Consider the following 16,035-nt stretch of genomic DNA (forward strand, 5'->3'; position numbering starts at 1 on the left):
TACCATATAGCAAAACACAGTTTAAAATTTTGCAGCTAAATTTCAGAGAAATTATTATGTGCAATTGTGAACAACTGGGAAAAGGGAGCTCATCATCAAAATATTCTATTTCTGCAATAAACTGCAGTTGTGGAACCCATGAAATCAGCTTACAAGATGTTTGGTACTACTGATAACAAACCAATGAATTCTCACCGTTTCTTGGGGCAGCTTATTCCACTGCCTCCTCCAAACAGAGTAAGCAAGACATTTTCCTATACAGCCAGTGAAGTTCAAGCCTGTAGCTACTGTCTCTCTTTCAGGTTCTAGACTTCTTTGTTGTTGGCTACAGATGCAACGATTTCATGCAAGTGCCAAATAAGCAGAGGGAAAGTGATTAAGAAGTTCCCAAAAATGTCAGTTGCTCTCTGTACAGGTCATCAACAGAACATGACCAAAAACTGCACATAGAAGTGCTGCTGCTATGACCTGTCACATTTTTGCCTTCCCCTCACAGTATCTTACTATCTGTATGTTTATACAATACATAATGCCACTTAGGTACAAAAGTAAATTTAAAAAAGGAAAGTTAATCAGACTGAACTTCAAAAAAAAATTGAATTTACTCTACTTAGTACTAATGTATTAAAATAGAGTCGCATCATTTCTTGGAGGTTACTGACTCTGCCTATCATCAACGTATAAGCACCTAACTCAAAGCAAGCAAACAAGAACATCAGCCTGAACTGCTGTTCAGCCAAATTTGCTGTGGATTATCAAATACTTACAATCATCAGGCAAAACTTCCTTGAACTGCTCAAAATACGAATTCAACCGCACTAAGCTTTCCATGTTAATTACTTCTTGCAGTGAGGTGTCTCCAAACCTTTAAAAGGTGAAGAAGGGAATAGTTAAACATAAGGTAATCCTTCTCCTTTTCTTCAAAACAACTTCACTTTGCGATACAACTATGAGAAAACAGTTCAAAGATTCATCTCCCAAAATTCCTAAACACTTACATGCAAAGTAAAGCATAAAAGAAAGGAGTTGCAGCGATTCACTCCAGAAAAAGAAAATACTTGGGTGTGAGGGGAAAAGTGGGAAGAAAGGCAGAAAGAAAAACCTCGTAGAAAACAATACTTAAAACACTTTTGGTTTTGTATCTCTCTTTCAATACTAAATGCCCATCTGGTAAATCATTTTGCCAAAATTCAAACTTTGAATTTTGATTTACCAGTTTAGTTCATAACCTTTGACTTTGAATTTTGACTTATCAGTTTAGTTCATAAACTAATAATGACCATGGCATCAGGACGCAGGCTTAATCACATGATTTCAGACATGTGAATGAGAAATATGGATCCAAGAGTGATAAAATGTTTATGTAATAAATAGTCATCAATGCTGTGATACAACTCACCTAACTATATATATACTTGTATGTATATGTACATACATATATACACATACAAGCATATAAGCATGCACATGGTGTTGACATCTACAGCTACGCTAGTCACCTTGAGCTTCTTTTGTAGGCAAAAGTAAGTCCTGGAATGCCACAGTTAGATTTTTCTAGTTGTCAGCACAATCCTGCTGCCACAATATGCCTGTGCCTGACTTCACGGAGTTCTCCATTAAAGCAGGATCTGTCAACGTGTTTCTTAAAGATATGGCCATAACAAAGGGAAGCTCTGGTGGCTATTCCAGAACTGGAGTTTCCCTTACAAAAACTGTTACGTGATTACATTGTTCAGCTTTACTAGAGCGGTGCTGCATTATGTAAAACCTGCAACAATACATTAAAACAAAGGTCCATCTAGCCCAATATCCTGTTTTTTGACAGTTTTCCTCCAGAAGAGGAAGTCTAGAGGAGAATGCAGAAGCACAAGGGCAAATACACAACGATACTCAGAATAATCCCAGCCTCTAGTGATTTACTGCTCATAGAGGTTTCAGGTCACAAGCAGCACCTCGGTGTTAAACAGCCCATGATACATCTCCTCTTCTGTAAATCCACTTCTGAACCTGTACTAGACACAAACCCATGAGGTAAGGAGCTCCACAGCCATGTGCCATGTGAAGTATCTCCTTTTGTTTGTTTCGAATTTGCCATTTTCGTTTAATGTTCCCTTGTTTTTGTATTGGAGGAGAAACCAAATTGCTGTTAACAATGCAACAGTATAATGCCACAGAGATATACTACCATCAGAAGAGAATGCTGAACTGCCATTAAGGGCAAGCTTGCATGAATGAATACCTACTTCTCTGCTAGGGTTTGCTGCTCATTGATTCCCACATTGAAAAGAACAGGCTGAACCCTCAGTAACATGCCACTTTGAATCTCTCGCGGCAGTAAATCAAACAAGGCGCTTGGCAAAGGGATCCTCACGTTAAATCCATCACTGTGAATAAAGAAACAGATATTAGACATACAGATCAAAAAGCAACATTCTGAGAATGGGCTAACATCCAGAATGTAACCCAGTTATTAAAAAAATAAGTATCGGTCAAGGCTGAGGACTTAAAAGAACTGCTACAACTTGCTCCTAGTCAGACAAGCTATTCTAGCTCAAACCCAAACCAGCAACAACCTGCAATGTTGATTTTATGTCATCATGGACATTTCAATCAGATCTGCCAATTATGGATAAAAGCTGATTTTGCTCTTCTCCTTAATACTGCAGCTCTCATACAAGTTGGGTAAAAAAAGCCAATTTTTGTCATGTCTCTGTCTCATCAAGAGTAAAGCGTATTTGATTTTAAAGTGGTAGAGGCTGGTGATGATGCCCGTGCAAAGAAGGATACATTTTTGGATACGGTAAGTAGCGTTGACATTTCATAGCTGAAGGACAGAGGCAATGACAGGAGTGACCCAAGTGTAAGTTGAAGGGGGAGCTAACACAAGCCCTGATATGGAACCTTGTGACTCAGACCTACAAGCCTGTTCTTGCTGCACAGCACGTTACCTTGGGTCTGCTGAGCTACAGCAAAGAGCAATGTGAATGCTCTATCTCCTGATAAATGTGAGGTAATGCAACTTACCTTCACACATAACATAAGGGCATACTAAGGCAAGTCACATTACCTTACATCTGCTATAGGCTGAGGGATTGCAAGGACAAAAGTTACTATGATTTGAGTGCTGTGCACTAACCTAACAGCAGCAGTCCAAGTCCAAGTCCTTACAGTGCAACCAACATTCCTACGACCATTTTTCTGCTCACAAGACACTGTCAGCAGCACTCTCAAGTACAGCATATGCTTTCAAGTATAGCAGAAGAGCTCTGGGAAGTATAACAAGGTAATCAAAATTGGCCTGTCCCACGTTTACGTTGGATGGAGGTACAAATCCTGGAGTGTGTCTGAAAGCAAAAAGCCTGTTTTCACCTCTGACTCTAAAGCTTCCAATAGTTTGAACCAAAATAAATAAGCAGGATTTTTTTCTTTTCTTTCTAGGATAAAATCTCTAAAGCAAAATAATAAGCAAGGCCTGAATCTAGTGGAGACTGGTTTCCTACTGATTTGTGTCCTACGGCTGACAGCAAGTTTTAAAGAAAAAAAATTTCTTTGAACAGGATTTTCTGTCAACTCTCAGCCCTTCTCAACGGTCTCATCAATTTCTGTTACATACATGATTTCACTGCAGTCCTCCTTCAGCTAGTGCACTTTTCATTGCATGTTAACCTAAACTTAATTAAGTTTCTCTTAAAGTTCTTATCTTAGAGAATTCTAGCTGTTTTTCATATGTGGATGAAGCTGGGCAGAGCTTCAGTGGAGCTCGTCACACCAAACTGTAATCGAATAAGCCTTATTTCCCCCAGAAATCAGATTAAAAACTAAAAGATTCTAAAGACTCTAAAACACAGAAACATTAAAACATTACAACTCTGACTTCCGTGAGGCAACTGTCCTCGCATCCATTCATCCCTATCTGTGAACTAGCTTCCTCTGGGCAAGAGCTCTCCTGCAGGCACCCATCAGCATCACCTCAGAAGCCAGTGTGAGGACAGCTGATAAGCAGGCTGAGCAGCCTGATGAAAGTGAGACTTGTAAAAGCTTCCCATCACAATAAAGCTGTAACAGATCACCCTCATGCTACAAAAGGATGTGGATGCTTGTTACTTCAGACAGACTTTTTTTTTTTTTAATTGCTTTCAAGCTCAAACTTGAAAACAGCCCTTTTCAGACAAGTGGCCAAAACGAGAAGCAGTCTTGTGTTTCACAAGCATCTATACATTAAATCCAGTTTGGTCCTGATAGTTTAGAAATTGATGCTAAATAAGCCTCAACAGCAGCTCATCAACTGCCTGATAGACATTTCATGCCCTACTGTGCTAATGGTGACCCGTTAGTCAATGGCACACAGTAAAGCACTGACTAACTTATCAACACCAGTGAATTTCAGACGAGATCAGCCTCAAAAGTCAGTCTGAAATCTAGAAACAGCACAAGTGCCTAAGAAAAGATTGTATACTTCTGTCTTGTGATTATAGAAGGCGAGGTTGAGATTATATTTATTTGTAGAACAATACTGTCAGTCTGAGCTTTGCCATATATCCCATTTCAGCTTAACTCCTTGAAAAATGAAGCATCAGTAAAAACGGTAAGTCAGCTTCATGACATTTCTCTAAAGTTCTGAGGGAATATACAGCATGGTTTCGAAGCTCATAATTCACTTGAATTTTAAGCACAGTATCATTACTTCTCCCTTCTGCATTCCCACCCCACTTCTCCCCTCCCCATTTTTTCTTACCGATTTCCAGTGATGACTGGCAGCATGTCAGTAGATGTACTTGATGTTGCCTGAGTTACTTTAAAGGTTACATTCCTCAAGTCCATGATTCCCAAACTCATGTCCTCCAGCATTGCCAGCTCCTCACCTAAACCAAACAGGAAAAAGTGGATCGTAATCACTAGTTGTTATGTACAACTTCCCTTTATCGATTTGATTAAGGCTGTAGGTCATCGATCTCATGAAGTTCTGTGGACGAAGAGGCTAGGGAGCCCATGACTTCTCCGTGGTCTACAGACTGCAGACGATGGCATGATTGACTTTATGAGTTTACCAAGGTTAGAAAACACCAATTATCTAGCACAGTCCAGGCTACTGTCCTTCATGTAGACTGCACACTGATTTTCTTATCTAGACAATGCTAGTAAGATCTTCCCTGCGTTGTCACAGACATGCCATCCTTTGTGTTGGAAATCTGTTTTTGGCATACTGTACTGCAGTACCTTACAAGGTATTCCAGATTTGTTCAGTACATTATTCCCTAACTGGAATCCAGATAGCTATCCTGACACAAGAACAGTACTAGTGAAGTACTTTCCCTTTTTGTATTCTCTCTTCAATCTCACATTGTACTGTAGGATTACAACAGAAAATTACAAAGAAAAATTACAAAGAAAATCCAAAAAGCATATTTTGTGCACAGTTTCTCCCAGCTTACTGGAATTTTACTCCATTTCTTTGTTTTAAAAATAATCAAAATTATTTTTTAAGCGTTGGCCTTATTATGTCATAAGGCAAGTTCATTTTATTTTTTAGAAGTAATTCAATCAAAAGTGAAGAATTCGGAGTTGTTAGCAAATTACATACCCCATACATAATCTGGTTTTGCATTTCAATTTTCAAAACCATTGTGTAGCTGAGCTGCAGATTGTACCAAACACTCATGTTCTGCTGTAGCCAATTTAAAGCAGAATTTGCTGACTCAACAGCTGCTATCTCCCATTTGCCCTGTGCCTTTACCATAAGTGCTCAGCAGGCTCTCAAACTGCGCCAGCAAGCCAATGGTGTAGAGTTGTCTTAGAAATCCATCATCATGCAGGCAGTTCCTCAGCTTGATAATGAAACCACAAATGAGAGCTGTCAGCTGCGGGAGAGAAAACAAAGACAAAAAAGGCTCTTCAGCCCCAAATGGAAACAACACTGCACATAAGAAAGAGGTGCCATAAAATCTGTCAGACTGATGCTCTTTTACCTTAAATGACACTCTTTCTTTCCTTGCAGCTAAAGAGAGACAGCCAACCAACAAAAATCAAAACACTCATAAAAACTGATTTAGGGCACACTGCCTTCATCTCGCAAACTCTTCCAAGGTGGACTTGCTGCTATTTGTTTTCTTGACACAACCACTTGTATTGGAATCTACAACTTATGAATTACAAAAGAGTCTCCTTGGAGAATTACTTTAGTTACAGATGGAAAAGCAATACTACCAGTTCTAAGGCACAAACGTTGATAGCATGAATAAATGGTTTTTTTAAATGATATTTTAAGAAAGCTTAAAAATGTGATGTCTGTTTGCATTATGCAAAGATTCAAACTCTGTAGTGTTATGAGATATTCTACACAAGGCTCTTAGATTGATCTAGTACTAAGATCGGTACTAAGATCTAAAACTAGTACTATTTTTAATTCACCCTTTCTGTCAACAAAGGAATTTCCAAGGTGACTGCCAGATGCTACGTACACAGGGATATGACTTCCAGAAAGGAAGGACTAAAGTTATATTTATGATGAGTAAACATATTCAATGCGCTGAGTTAAAAAAAATAGCTGTGTTATGAAGTGGGCTTTGTATAGGAAAATTCTCTGAATTTATGAGATATGTTTTGGGACAATAACCCTACCAAACAATGTCCAAGAGATAAGTTGTTTGAAATAAATGAATGAGATATTAATCTCACAGGGAGTAGACACACTGCAGAAGCGTAGTGGGCAGATGAGGTGTGGAAGGTTTTTTATTACAGACATCTGCTAGTCAGTGACTGACACAAAAGAGACCCCAGTAGGCCCAGAAACAGAACTTTTAGAGAAACCTCAGCACTCATCCCTCCCCGCTTCTCTCCTCCTTAGAGACTGCTGGTCCTATTGGTTTTCTTGATGCTGAAAACAACAGAAGGTAACCAAAGGAGTACACTCTCTGCTCATGGGACTTTTTCTTTTTTCAACCTCTCTCACATCACATCTTACTTTTGGTTTTAGTTTGGTGGCACTGGATGACAAAGGTTGTTTCTTTACACAGGAGAATTTTCAGTATTTCTGTCACAATCTGTTTTGAAATTGGGAATATATATTCCAGGGAACATTTAAGTTTTATATTGCGAAATGCATGTAAGTGACCAATAAGGAGAGGATAGCACAGTCTGTGAGAGGAGATCACAGCGTTAAGAACAGATCTGAAAAATTCTGAAAATAGCCATCTTTCATATTTCATAAAAACCCAGCACAGGTCCTAGTGTAATCAAATCCTGCAAATTTGCTTGCTTACAGTTTGGCAGAAGACAACATCCCTGCGATACTGAAGACTCAGGCAGAGCCCTATTGTTGGGGCACTGTCCTGCATTAATAAAAAGACCATGGCTTTCTTTGCCTTGTCACTCATCATGGCCACGCAATCTGTGAGTGTTGTCAGCAAGGGATAAAGAGCTTCGCTCCATTCACCTGGTTGAAAGAAAAAAATGAACAGCACTGTAAGTACTTTATTTGAAAAAAAAAAAAAAAACATACACTAAGAAGAAACTTCCCATTGCAAGTAAAAGTTATTGATAATCCACATGTGGTGCTCATTTTATTTTGGCTGGCTGGCTACTCCCTGCTTGTTAATAATTAATCTTACAGAGTGGATATTGCACAGGGAAAACATGGAGAATTTCACTCTCTAAGGCTGTTATGACTTTCCCGGCCATGCAGTAGCTCCCAGATTTGTGCCCGCAGAACAGGCCATACAATAGCTGATTTGGAAAGCATAACAGAAAGATGAATATCTATACACACAAGTGTACAGAACTGTGTGTACATGTTCAAACACACCCTTTCACAGTGCATTCATTGACAGACAGTATGGAGCCCATCGGAAAACAGATACAGTGAACATCTGTTTGGCCATTTCTATGAATGAGAATTCTCCCAGATATTTCTGCCTTTGAACCTTTTGTGGACTTGGGTGTATCAATCAACTGCCTCACAATTTTAAAGATATTTATTTTCAGTCAGGTAAGGCAACTCTTTTCTCCATTTGCAGCATAGGAGTAATAAAGTAAAGAGGTGAAAACTTGTGTAGGTACTCTTTTACATGTGCCCTGTCTGCTGGGCTGAGTGGCTTTGAAGGCCTACAGCTAGCTAGCAAGAAACACTAAGAACAGTAACTTAGATGGGAGCTGGCCAGATCCTTGAAGTATTTATGAGCTTGACTTGCACTGAACCACGTGAAATATGTCCCAGAGTGACTCTGCTCAAGGTCCTACACAGGAAGCAAAGAAATGAAATTAGGTTGCCAAAGTCCTATTTTAGTACCCCAAACACTGTGCCATTCATTCTCCCTGAAGGGACTGGGCTGCTTTAAAATATCCAATAGGCTCAATTTCTTTTCTTTCCTTCTTTCATCTTTTGTCTCAATCAACCACCAATTTTTAAAACCTATTTCCATTACTGTATAAAATATTACTCAGATACTGTATCAAAATGCATTCTCTCTGCAATATAAAAAGAAAACAGAATGGAAAATGTGCTCTTTTGAATGTAAAGAACATTGAAAGAGAAGAACACGTTTCTTTTTAATGGAAAGGACACTGTGTTTTATATTTAAAAAGCACCACAAACAGCAGATGTGTGATCCCAGCCTGGTAGGTTGTACAAACAAGGCAATGTACAGATCAAAACCTTCATGAATGGAGTCAGTTCAAGCCCCTGAAAGGAAGCTATTTGTGATTTTAACTCAACAACTGGACTAAGAGCTAGTAATATATATATATATAAAATTTTTTTTAATATACATATATATATATTTTTTGATAACCAGCCACAAAGGGAACTTTGGAAACTGGCTAACAAAAACATAACTGACAAGATTAACAGAACTATCCTTTTTGTTATGTGGTAGATAAACTGCATAGCAATACCTACAAACTACACAAAGGGGAAGTTATTTGGCTCTGTTCCACTGCCACAAAGAAAGCAGGAAACATCAAAAGAGCAGGTAAGGAATTACAGCTTTTCTATTCTATTAATTGTTCTTCTCTCAAAATAAAACAGACACTGTAACATGGACCTGTAAATAATTATAAAGCAAAGTACAGATGATACTAATACTAATAATACTAATATCATTAGTTCATATCATATCACAATGAATATCAATGTTTATGTAATGTTTACATTTTATATCAATGTTTATGTTTAAGTAATGAATATCAATGTTTATCAATGATATCATATCACAATGAATACTAATGATACTAATAGAGCATTTCTCTTACTACACTTAAGAGCTTTTGTATAAATGTGTAAAACTGACAGAAAGAACTGAAAAGATCATCTAGAACATCATCATTTCATTGCCTGGATACACATACATGCATGTAGTTATTAACTCAGTGGAGATCTAAGATTGTAGTGTGCGGGGCAGCACTTTGTTTGAAAGATAAGTTTATCTGTGGTAATCACAAAGTATACTGGTGATATACTGCATGCCTGAAGAGAAAGCAATCTTTAGATGCTTTCTTATCCCAGCACTCACATGCAATGCAATGGCTCATCTAAGGGAATGAGCAAAAAGCATCCATTTCTTGGTTTCAGATATTGGCCATGAAAAAAATAAGTCCTTGTCAGTCTACAAAATTCTAAACACTGCTTCACAGAGGTGTCACGTGTTGCTTTTAACTGCTTGCTCAATGGTAGCTGCCATTAACAGTAAACAAGAATCGAAGGAATTATATTCAGGCTCAAATCAGGTTGAAATATTTAATTGACAGCGTTTAAATAAATTTGAAAGGACTGCAAGTGCTCACTTGGGTTTTTCCACCTTTCTTCAGTCTACTGCTTGTAATTTACCTCACAAAACTTTTATTAGAGAACATAGAAATATAGAGAATATTTAGAAAAAGAATATTTTCTATCTAATCAATCAATGGCATCTTTAAACACCATGAGGCACTAATTCTAATATGAAATCCATTCTGAGATCTGCTTTTATGTTCTGTGAGATGACCAGACCATTTTAAAACTATTTATACACTCCCTCGTGCAGAACCATACGTAGAACGATTTGGCAAAGTGCCTGAAACGATGAAGATTCAACAAGCTGTTATAGATTTAAAACAGACAGAGATCTGATCCAAGCTAACTGTTGATATATCCTGAACACAAGCCCCACTTCTTAATCAGAAGTTTCTACTTCATGCTAAAAGCTATTTTGTTAAAAAACTGGCAATAGGCAAACCGACAGGAAGCCTGTCATTTACTTTAGGTGTTTTACATTGTACATTAAAGACAAATCTTGTAGTTTCCACTCAGGCAGCTATAACTAAATTCTGCCCACTAAATAAGGGCCAGATGTGACCCTGTAAATCTTTGCTGCTTTTCTTATGACCACTGCTGACAGAAGTCATACCTTCATGTACTCTTTGAAATGTGTCATTATAAATAAATAAATACATACATAAAAGAAATGCTGGGAAAGTCTACAAAGTCACATATTGGAAGTTCTCTGACTATACACTGTCCAAAGGTGAGGGATAAGTAATGTCAATGTGATAAGAAATCCTAATACATATGTCTACATAAAGGAAATATCTAATAGCAGGTGGGAAAAGCTTTTGCTTCCTCCCACCCCCAAGAGTCTCTCTTCCCCAGAACAACAATATCATTATTAAAGTAACTGGCCTCCAGAGCCTTGAAAAGATATCTTGAGCCTTTTCATATTAAAAAACCAAACAACTATCAACTGTAAATCAAAGTACTGGGCACCTGCAGTTGCCCTTAGATTTAGGTCAGGCTTGCAAGGACTCACCTCTAAAAAAAAAAAAAAAGTGAAATATTTATTTAATAAATTGCTTACTTACTAAATGAATTGCTTAGCCCTAATCCAGCAAAGAGTAATTGAGAACCCACTTAAGCACACAGTCATGTCACATTTGACTTCAGAGGGAAGCAAGCACTAAGTGCTTCACTGCACTGCAGCCTCGGCCACTTATGTTTAAGCTCCAGTTTTGGGTACATCTGGGTACCCAGCTGGGGTAACCTGACTCCTTTTAATCTTAAAAATAACTCAGTATTCATTTATGTACCACATTCCTATTTTGTGAAAACTAAAAGGATGTTCCAAGAACTAAAAGTTAGTGCATAATGAATTTTATTCATTATTGTCTCTCTGAAGATGAAAATCACACCTGCACCGGGGCTTTATTTCCCATGGGTTTCACTAAACCCAGGAGCCCACGCTGTAACAATTCGAAGACTGAACCTTCACAGAACTCAAATTAGCCACTCTGAAATGGGAGAAATTACAGCCATCCAGCTGGGAGACCTTGTAACTGTAACACCAAAGTACAGAAGCACAATGAGAGAGGAAAGACTAACAGCATGAGGAAAGTCTTCTAAATTCTGTATTCTGAAACATTAGATTTGCAGTGCCTGATACTGATTGGTTTGTACCATCACTCTTCTTGACTGCTCCGTGTTCTGTTCGAGTTCTCATTCAGAAAGGCAAGCTCAACAGCACATGTGAAAGGACATGTCTGAAAGATCATTAAGATCAGACCCTCACGGACTTCAGTGACATTTGGAAAATCATTGTCACCCGCATTAGTTTGCTAAAACATGTCAACTGGAGAAACCGAAGTGACCATTAACAAGCGTTCTCCCACAGCTGAGAAGTTACCAGATACCTGCTTGCACTATTATATGGGTAAATAATCGCTTCTCGGTATCTTTAGGTAGGTCATGTGATATTGCAGAGCTTTACCATTTGAAAATGGTCATTCTTAACAGCAAGGCAGTTGTTCAGTTGTAAATTACGAACAAAAACTTGCAATTTTCAGAAGAAGCAGAAGCCATGAATGCACATACCTGGGCCAGATTCTTCCGGAGCGGGGCTGCAATCTGCACAGAAATGGAGGGGCAACATGCATGATTAAGGAGCGGCAACACAGTCTCAACATAAGCAACTCAAATGCTCAATGCCAGGGTTCTCAAACACTTTCGCTGAGTGAACAGGAGCTCAGCAGATACCTGTGGGCCCCGAGGGCGTGGGCTGCCTCCTCCACTCCACTGTTTCTGATCAGAGAGACCCTAGGATGGGGACTTGGAGGAAAGCCAGTACCTGCTAGCTCAGGAGTTCTCTGTGGATTACCAGTGAGTGCACTGCCAATCCCCAGAGATCCACAGGGCACAATTTGAGAACCACTGGTCTAGTGCAATTATAGAATAAGCTGGCTGAAAGGCTGCTAAACAGAATAGCAAAAGACTAGCAGTAAATTCAATGCACTTAACAGAAAAAGGCATTAAGGCACCCACACTGCGAGAGTAATAGAGAATCGTTACCGTGCTATTTTAGACACATCTCTGTTATACAATTTCTAAGAAAGGTAACACAAAAATTAGATTGTATATTGAGGACCGAAACCTCACCAGTGAAGCCTGTAAGTGTGTCACACTCACTTCAGTGGGAAGAACAGGCTCTCAGATGAAAAAACACTACAGTGCAGTGCAAAGAGTAAAAGGATAATATATACCCTGCATACACCTGCATTCATGAAAAATAGTTTATTAAACTGGCAAGATTTAAACTTCTCCTATTTATATCTGGATTCACTACTCAATGAATTATGAATTCCAAAATAACAACAGAAATATCACGTTCAATTTTATGCACTAGGGCAATCAGCTGAGCTTTACAATCTGGGATAACCTCTCAGTAAATTAAAACTCATATTCATTAAAGATGCTATATGATCCCATGCAATTTTAGTAATGAATACCTATGCCTCTAAATAAAATAAAATAAAATAAAATAAAATAAAACACAAACAAAACAAACAAAATCCCTTAACTCTTCTTTCTACTATTTCAGGCAGTATTTTCTTTTACAATAATCCATTTACAGAGAGATGATCTAGAGTATTACAATAACATTCTGGTCTCTATCAGTTCTATCTTGATTTGTTGTTTCTTACATTGTTTAAAAAAATAAATTCTGGCTGCTATCTATTCAGTGTCATTTATTCAAAACTCAGAATTACTAACAAAAAAGTGTTAGTTCTTTAAATATATGAGAAGGAAAAGCTTTAAATTTTTCTGATTCTAAACTTAGAGAAAGGATCTTCTTTGTCTCTCAATTTTTCCTGCGACCAGTTGTGGAAAGTGACACAGAAAGGGAATTAGAGGCCAGGTTTGGTGTGGAGTCAATGCAAAACTTTATTTATTTATTTATTTATTTATTTATTCCATAGGAACCTGTTCCTCTGTCAAAAATACTGACTATTGACTAGGAACAAAATCTTATGAGAATGTGATTGAGAACTTGGCTCACTCTGGCCTTACAGTAAACTTCCCATGTGCAATTCAAATTCCTCATTAAGACCAGGTACCTAAGAAACAGGATTGCCTCTCCAGGAATTTTTACATTGGCTCAATACTGGCCAACAGTCAGACTTCAGGTTTAGCCCTTATGCTTAGGTAGCAATGGGAAACAGCACCAAGCCCCATAGCTTTAAAGCTTGATACCGCTTTAATATTGCATAGGTATCAAGATCCTGAGCAGATGTAAGATTGACTGAAAATGTTGAGTAAATGGAAAGAAAATGATTATTCTAAGATGCTTTCAGCATAGAATTGCCTTGGGAAAAGCTTCTGATATTACTCACAACAGATTTTTCCTTTTTTTTTTTTTTTAATATTAACAATGCAAAACTGGTAATCATTGATATGAAGGTACATTGAAGTTTACCGATAAAACTTTCATGTAAATACATACCAAACTTCATATAAACTAGCCAGCAAATAAAAGCATTTAAAGGTGTCAAACTGCTAGAACAAACTTAGTCAAAGTTTAATAGAGAACACATTCTGAAACAAGAGCCAACTCTCCTATTATGCTCTCCTTTATAATACACAAAAATGTCAGTCTAATCTAGAAAAATATGGTCATTTAAAATACTAAGCAAAACATACATTAACATGTAACAAGAGCTTTACAAGGATATTTAAACATTTATTTTAACTTTCTTCTTGTTTTCTTTTTCTTAAAGGTATTGCCTTCTAACTTTTCTGCAACATTACCAATGGAATGGACGTGAAGTCACAGACAGACACTAAGGGACAAAGGTCCATCAAACATAAGACAAAACAGACGGAAATGAAAACACAAACCAATCTTGCTAGAGCTTAATTTGGCATACCTGCTCTATTAAGCGGTCACATCATAGTGACCACATGTAATGAATGTGAGAGTAAGTCAAAGAAGTACATATAAAAATGAAATTATTGTGATATTTAATGCAAGGCTGCCTTAAACTGAGAAGGGTCCCTCTCATTCGCATGTTCATGGTAATATGCAACTGCATTTAATACAGCATCCACTTTACTTCAATTTTTGTTAGGATTATTCTACTGAGAGCTTGCACTGCCAATTCTTACTTTCCAGTTACATGAAGTCTAACTGAGTCCTTCAGCACTACAGCTTTTGATAATTTGGGTTAAACTCCGGTAGGTTCATGCAAGTTGAGTTCAGTCTAAATGGGACTACTTGGCTCCCCTCCTACACTTTGGCTGCTCAGTTGGGATGATTCATGTTGCAGTAGTATTTGCACTTCTCTCATGTTTTCTTTAATCTTTTATAGAGGTTCACCATTATAAGCTTTGACTGCCGCAAAGAAGCTGAAGCCAAGAGAAAAGCTACACATGCTAACCCAAACCTCTGCTTTACTAGCTTAAGACACCCAAATGTCACTGTCATCAGTAGGAGATTTAGCAATGATTTCAGTGGGATCACAATTTCAAAGTAAGTTACGGGCTTAGCAGCTCCACGTACGCCACCAGCCCTCTCTGCCTGATGTCAGTGCCTAACAACACCACCGAACTAAAAACACATGGAAGGATGTAACAGGCGTAGGAATGATGCCAGCGCACAGCGAGAGAGCAGCAGTGAGAAGCAGTGTCTGGCATACGCACTTGTCTTTGTGAGAGAATGGCATGCACAGGATGGTGTGGATGATGGTGGTGGTGAGGATGATGATGGTGGTGGTAAGGATGATGAGCTCTCATTTAAATCTTCTGGATTTATCCAGTAGGCACGAGTGTCACGATTACCTTTCTTACTAGTACAGCTGATGTCGCACTGGAAAACATCTTCACAGCTGTCACTTTGCAAGCGCTCTTTCTGGAGAAGTTTGTCCACTCTCTGTATAATACACTCCAGACTTTTGTCAACATTCAACCAAACTTTCTCCTTAAAAGAAAACATTCCTTTCTCAATTTAATAAGAAGAGACATTAGGTAACAAATCCCTTGGCAATATATTTCCTCCAATGATTTCAGTCCCAATTCCTCTGCAAAGTTTCCTCTGGGCTATCATGCTTACATTTGTGCACACACAAGCTCTGTATATGTAGATAACATATACGAGCAAGTCAGCAACATGTAGTAAAATCAATGAGTGGTAAATTGCAAAACTATTTTCAAAGTAAATTTGCTGAACAATTTTAAGTGCCTCTTCCTTCGCCATTTATTCGCTTTTCCAGTTGCACTATTGTTTATTCTTTAGACTCTAATGTTTGACTAGGAAATGCCTAATCACTTTTGCTGACAAATGTTTACATTTCTCCTTTAAAGTTGTATTTCCTTAAGGCCCAGAGCAATTAAAATTCAGTGACAGCCTTTCCTCCCTTCAAAAGGCTAGCAGAAGCTGACATCCTCCATTCCTTTCAAAGCTAGGATAAGATAGGAAAAAAAAAACTAACAACAAAACTGGCATTCCCTTATAAACATGGATGAGCCCAAAAGCTAGCTAAATGCAGAAAATATTTTAAAATCATTTTAGAAATTTGGCCGAAGACTTGTTAAGTCAGATAAAGTGGGTGTGTCTGCTCTATGTTTAAAAGTGGTTATTTCTGCAAGTGTAAATGCTACTTTTATAGAGGCTGTTGAAAGGAACTGAGATGGGGCCCTGGGCAACCTGATCTAGTGGATGGCATCCCTGCTCATGGCAGGGCAATGGAACTAGATGATCTTTAAGGTCTCTTCTGACCCAAGCCATTCTAGGATTCTAT

The 16,035-nt window shown here is 38.1% G+C and overlaps 1 protein-coding gene across 31 annotated transcripts in view; it reads right to left on the bottom strand.

The window, feature by feature from the left end:
- INPP4A (inositol polyphosphate-4-phosphatase type I A) overlaps nucleotides 1-16,035 on the bottom strand; it is a 120,721-nt gene that overhangs the window by 13,199 nt on the left and 91,487 nt on the right. For 14 of the 31 annotated variants that reach the window (XM_050716308.1, XM_050716329.1, XM_050716324.1 and 11 more), the window contains 7 exons: nucleotides 14,939-15,215; nucleotides 11,837-11,869; nucleotides 7,260-7,432; nucleotides 5,735-5,858; nucleotides 4,736-4,862; nucleotides 2,244-2,384; nucleotides 768-865 (listed from right to left, as the gene is read on the bottom strand). In XM_050716308.1, coding sequence (XP_050572265.1) covers nucleotides 768-865; nucleotides 2,244-2,384; nucleotides 4,736-4,862; nucleotides 5,735-5,858; nucleotides 7,260-7,432; nucleotides 11,837-11,869; nucleotides 14,939-15,215 — 973 coding nt within the window. The remainder of the gene's footprint in view (nucleotides 1-767; nucleotides 866-2,243; nucleotides 2,385-4,735; nucleotides 4,863-5,734; nucleotides 5,859-7,259; nucleotides 7,433-11,836; nucleotides 11,870-14,938; nucleotides 15,216-16,035) is intronic. The other 17 variants (XM_050716361.1, XM_050716353.1, XM_050716350.1 and 14 more) reach the window with 4 other exon arrangements.

This window comes from Cygnus atratus, chromosome 1 (assembly GCF_013377495.2).
Source record: "Cygnus atratus isolate AKBS03 ecotype Queensland, Australia chromosome 1, CAtr_DNAZoo_HiC_assembly, whole genome shotgun sequence".
NCBI classification, from domain to species: domain Eukaryota; kingdom Metazoa; phylum Chordata; class Aves; order Anseriformes; family Anatidae; genus Cygnus; species Cygnus atratus.